Source organism: Manis pentadactyla, chromosome 7 (genome assembly GCF_030020395.1).
Source record: "Manis pentadactyla isolate mManPen7 chromosome 7, mManPen7.hap1, whole genome shotgun sequence".
Classification (NCBI taxonomy): Eukaryota; Metazoa; Chordata; class Mammalia; order Pholidota; family Manidae; genus Manis; species Manis pentadactyla.
The window spans coordinates 60,136,857-60,142,873 of record NC_080025.1 but is presented as its reverse complement, the minus strand read 5'-3'; the positions used below and the strand labels follow the sequence as shown (position 1 = coordinate 60,142,873).

At 36.9% G+C, this 6,017-nt stretch overlaps 1 protein-coding gene across 2 annotated transcripts in view; it reads right to left on the bottom strand.

Annotated features, from left to right (window-relative positions):
- Window positions 1–2,432: 2,432 nt before the first annotated feature.
- The window catches only part of SLC26A5 (solute carrier family 26 member 5), a 55,157-nt gene continuing 51,572 nt past the window's right edge, over window positions 2,433–6,017 (bottom strand). For both annotated transcript variants that reach the window (XM_057504428.1, XM_057504427.1), the window contains 2 exons: window positions 5,827–5,881; window positions 2,433–4,964 (listed from right to left, as the gene is read on the bottom strand). In XM_057504428.1, the coding sequence (XP_057360411.1) occupies window positions 4,780–4,964; window positions 5,827–5,881 (240 nt within the window). In that variant the 3' untranslated portion in view covers window positions 2,433–4,779. The remainder of the gene's footprint in view (window positions 4,965–5,826; window positions 5,882–6,017) is intronic.

Here is a 6,017-nt window from a genome sequence, read left to right as displayed (position 1 = left end):
TTAATGGTTTAAAATTTTGGTAAAGCTTCTGTTACTGAATCTTCAACAGATCTCTTTAAAATTATTTCCTGTGGAGTCACCACTAAATCCTCTCCCGTCTTCCACCACAGTTATCTCCTTACCCACCCCCGAAAATACTCAGACCCAAGCACAATAAGAAATATTTTTATTGCAGTTCAATATTCATAGTGCAAAATAGAGCTGGATACATTTTAATTCACAAAAGGAAAAGTTGACAACATAGAAAATGTTACAAGTTTTGAATTGAAATATTAAATATGAAAAATTTCAAGCAGAAATTTATAAAGGTATTCATAAAAGTCAACATCCATGACTTTTTTTTTTTAATCAGAAAAATTTTTCTAAGACCCCTAATCTGTCATGAGGTATGAAATAAAGTGAACCATTTTCAGGACAGGCTTGGAATAAAATATACTCGAGTAAATTACTAAAGATGTATATTTTTGTAATGTTTTGATAAGTATAAGCATTTAAAACATACCCTTTAAAGTCTTAACCACTTTTTCATATAGCCACATACTCATCATATGTACCAATTTGAGACAATCCAAACTGGTTATGTTGAGCTCATTTAGTCCTAACAATATTGGCTCTGAATAATACTGACATCTCAGTTACATGATGAAAATCTAGCTGGCCACACATCAAATGTACAGTGGATTATTTGAAAAGTCTGGGTGTTTCTGCCCAGGCATGTATATGTAGATAGCATCAATATCATTTAGGTTACCAGCTTTGTGCCCTATTTAAAAAGACAGACATTCACTGGTTAACTCCTTCCACCTAAAATGTGTGTGTGTGTGTGTGTGTGTGTGTGTGTGTGTGTGTGTGTGTGCAGAAGTGTGTACAGAGGAACACATGCATAAACATATACCAACAAAGAATTTATGACTAGAAAAATAATAGTGTAGTAATACTTTAAAAAATATTTTTCTAACATTTAAAAAATGGTTAGATTCATAAAAATTTAAATTCCACAAAGCTCAGATTCATGTGTTACATAAAATGACATGCTATACACCAGTACAACAAAAGATCTGGTAAGCCTTTTTCAAAGGCAAGATAGATTTCTGAAATGTTCAAACTAGATCAAATCCAAATCTAACCTGCTGCAGTACTAGCTTTTGAACATTTTGTTGGAATTTGAGGGGTCCAAAAACCATTGTATGTGTTTTGGTTGGCTATTTGGAGAATTAGATAATCAGTGCCCAAGCCAACTTTTATCAGCACTCAAAAACCATATTCTCAAGAATATAAACACACCAAATCCTAAAAGCATCCCTGAGAGGTACACTAAGAAGGACCAACAGCGTTTCTGCGGTCACTAACTCACTTAACTGCAGTTCCAGACTCACACCGAGGAAGTTATGATTTGGGGATTTACATTAATTTGCTCTCTTTAAAGGGGCAGACATAGTAGATGAGGCCTTCCCTCCCTCTCCCTCCCTCATCCCCACACAAGGTCACACAACTCCAAAACACAAAGTACAGAAAAAAACACCTACCCACTCCAGGGCAGATTCTCTGGGGTTGCTACCCTCTCCATGCACACTCATTCAATGAGGGCAGCAGACTCATTCTCCCAATGTACCTTTGGAGGCAGGCACAGCCTTTCTCTGTTAAACAAGGATTCAGGATTAAATCATGTGGACTGGGTATTGTAGCTGTTACCAGAAAAGTTCCAAATGAGCTGCTTGCAGGGCTTGGGGAGGATTCACATCCATTGTTTCTGAGTCTCACTGCAGATGAGACTGGCAATTGGGAGCTCACTATAAGCTACCATATGATTATCTACAGAGTCCATATATCTGACATGAATTAGGAGTTTCCTGGTTCTTGGTTCACAATTGCTTTCAAACATAATTCCAACCATCCATGAAGCAGAGATCAAACACTGTCATACTGTGCAAGACTTGAGAAAGAAACAACTTCTTTATATGGGACCTTCCTGAAAACGGGGCTTCCCTATATTGCCATAAAATAAAGTGAGTCTGGTCCCTAATCTATAAATGGATTATGCCATTTTGATAGGGCAGTAAGAATCTGAGTATGAACCAGGGCTAGCTTTGAAAACAAGTAGAGACAAAATTCGTAAGTAAAAAAAGGTCAGGAATTTTCAACTATATGAAGTAATTCTAAGTAAAACATTCCAACATATCTACATATAGATAAAAAACATTTTGAAATGCATTCTTAGGTTTTCAGAGGCATGCTGAAACAACATAATTTCCCTTCAGTAAGACTTAGTGCTTTTTATGTACATGGTAGAATTCTACTCAAAATAGGTTAAAAATTAACAGTTAAACACAAATTTGTAAGATACAAATTCTTTTTCTATACACTACTGTCAATCAACAGCTAGGACTGCGTATCTACTGTGTATAATGCATTTGCTAAAGACTTGGCTAACAAGTAAGCAATATTTTATAACATTATTTAAAATCTGTAAGTTCTACTTGAATGGCTGACATGTTGCCGGCCCTTTTACAAAAGTTTCTAGTATAAGTCTAGGTTCTACAAATATATGCTCTTTCAGAAGGCAGTCTGTATCAGAATGCAGATGTATCTGATCTTGTGTGTGATGATTGTAAAGGAAGTAACTGAGTGCAAATCTAATTTGATTTTATAGCTAAAGTATTAACTAGAAAGGAGGAGGTCTACTTTGAATTAGATTAGTCAAGTCACTAAGAAACCTGATGGGAATTAAAGCAAACAAACCATAGGGTTTGGTCTGGCATAGATGCATGCTAACATAGTTCTTTCCTGGGACCTAACTGCTTTTCTCCAGGTGGGGTTTTCTTCATGAAAACTAAAACAAGGAGTCAAGGCAACATAGTAAAGGACAAACTGACTATGAGTAGGAAATCTTAGCAGAGGGGGCTTTAGGCTGTTTGGCTAAAGTTTGTGCTTTGATTTGGAATGAGTGGGTCGTGAGGACCAGGGGAGCAAGGCCTTCTGATGATAAGTTGGCTTAAAGTTCCCCCCACTCCTTCTGAATAGCTGTAAAGTGCTTCACCGACAGAAAGAGTTCAAACTGAGTTTGATGAAGAACTAACTGAACTTGTATGGACTTCTAAGGAAGATACTGAACTGTATGTAGGAGTTAGCTTTCTTAAATAACATAGTCTTCAAGGCTACTTCACTATTAACAATAAAACTTCTAGGGGCTCCTACTGGCTGCAGTTGTTAACAATTTAAGTGCTAAAAAGAATAACCATAATTGATGGAAGCATATTAAAACTATAAAAATTAGGAGTCTACAATTATACCAAAGAAGAAATCCAAAAGAACCTAATTTGTCACCAGCTATTAAACCAACTCCTTACTTTGCAGTTGGTAATTAAATGGAAAAGACGCAACATTTAACCTGCCTTTCCAGTAAGAACTGTACTTAGGCTCCAGTTGAGGAGGGGAAGCTGTATGTAGTTTACATGGTAACACCAACTAATAAATGCAGATGAAATGAGAGAATTGGAAAAAAAATCTACAAACCTTAATAAAATTACTTAGGCAAAGATTATCACTGGATGTTAAAACCCCTGGGTGAATGCTGCTGGGGAACTGGGCATTCATTCAATGCCAAAGGAACACCACCTAGATAACTCACTAGTCATAAAGAAGAGAGTGAAACTGGGGATTAGGCTGTCATGTTAATCCAGTGACTACCTTAGCATCGTTGGGGTGAGTCAAGTTGATATTACATATTTTCTGGAGTGATGCCCTTTGAAGTATTTGTCTCATTTATGATATATTCTAGCAAAAAAAGTTTTATTCAAATCCATGAAGCTTTTAGATATAATTTCTAGATTATAGGTAGTTCAGGAAATCAAAGGACAAGCTAACACCTTCAGAAAGCAAGCAGACACATTCACAAGTTGGGATGCTATGGGATAACTGCCCCCGTCTCCTTACCAAGTCAATGCCATCATACAAGGGACTGAGCTAGATTAAGACAGACTTAAGGGACATGACCAGCTGTAGCATAAGGTCATAGACTGGGTACTAGTTTGGACAGACCAGTTACAAATTTGGAGACAACTGGGGAAATGTGAATATGGCCTGAGGTAAAAATTTTCTGGAATGAGAAAGTAGAGATTGTTGACTGAACAAAAAAAGGAGAGGTTACAGACCATTATATACACTATGATCTACTTTTGGTTAAAAGATGTAAATATATATGCATAGAAAAAGATCTGGAAGGATATGGATGCATTAAAGTGTTAGTGATATTTGAGTGGTGGCAATAGAATGTTTTTATTTCTTACTTTTGCTTTCCTATTTAAAAAAATTGTTTGCAGTTCACTTACATTGCTTTGATAATAATAAAAGGTTATTTTAAAAGAAGGGCTTGAGAAAACTGTGGGTCTCCCTCCTCTGTTGGTAACTCTGATTACACAAAGTCTGTAGACCAACACCTACAAAAGGAAGTACCACGCACCTGGTGGCAGCATGTCTGAATTGTAGGTAAAGTGCTTAAAGAAAATAAATCTTTAAGCTTACCAAGACCCTACTAAAAAGTAACAGAAATGTCACTGCACAAAAATGCAGGCAAAAGGCTAATTTATCTTTGAAATATTCAATGAAAAAAAACAAGCAAACCACAAGTAAGATACATCTTGCTATGCATCATTCACCCTCCAAATCAAGCCTTTACTAGTATTTACCCTTAGAAAAATAAAGCTAGTGTCTAGTATTTAAAATGTGTAAATTGGTAGTTTCACAAGCAGCTCACACCCCATCCCAGGCTGAGTTCCTCCTCTACGCTTCAGGAGTGGCGTTGGGCTCTAGGTCCTCCTGGGGAGGCAGGGCTGAGGCTTCCTGCTCAACCAGCGCCTCCCGAACCTGGCTGCCTAGCACTGCGTCATGGATGCTGTGGAACAGCAGCTCCCTTAGGGCGGGATTTTCAAAAAACTGATTTTGAGTGAGGTCATTCACAACTTGTGCTATAAAAGAAGAGAAGAAAATTAGTCTGCACTCTGGGTATCCACCTTGAACATTAAAAAAAAAAAGTAACACTTTCATGTATCCTAAACATTAAATATTATAAAAAGTCTCACTCCAGTCCCTGTTCCTGTGGCCACACCCTCAGTTGCAGGAACATACTTTTATTCTCTTGTGCATTCTTTCACAATTTCTCTATACAAATATAGTAAATAAAAAAATATATTCTTATTTCCCGCCTTTTCCTTCACCAAAAGACAGCGTACTACGTATATTCTACTGGATGTTCTTACTTCATTTTTACCACTACATCGTATTCTATGTGTGGATGTTACCCTTGTTTGTTTAACTGGTCCCTTTTGTATGACACTTGAGTTTTTTCCAGTCTGTTGTTTTACAGGCAGTACTGTGGTGGCCACATATGCACGTCATCAAACAGTTTTGTTCGTTGCCATTCTGGTAGGTGAAAAGTGATGTCTTTATGTAGATTTCATTTTCAAGCACTTTTTAACCAAAATTTAATATAAAACAAAAATAGCAGGCATATATGGAAAAACCTGTGATTTTATATAAGCATGTTTATGGCAGCCATTAAATAATTATCAAAATATGCACCAGCCCAGGGCCATGGTTTATTAGCTCCTTTCTTCCAACTCCAGGTCAGGAGGCCTGCCACGGGTAGCCCAGGGACAGGGGGGCGGATAAGTGGCTAATTTCAAAGCTGGCTTTAGGGTGATTTTCAGAATAGTTTTCATTTTCACCAAAAAGTAAAGTTAAGGAAAAATATTTCCAAGTGCAGTTATTAAAAAGAGAGAAACAAAACCAAAATGTTAAAACTCCTCCCCCTTCTAGAAGTGTACTCACGACTGCATCCTGCTAAATACACATAAATGCCGACATCTCCGTATTCTTTCACAATCTGTAATAATGTTGAAGTAAAGGTTAGTTTCTCTTGACTGTGTGCCAGCTGAAACTCTTGTTCTACCAATACATATTTAGTGACACAGACATTTGAGTTCATTCACTTGAGCTATTTTGCTTCGATAATTATCTTA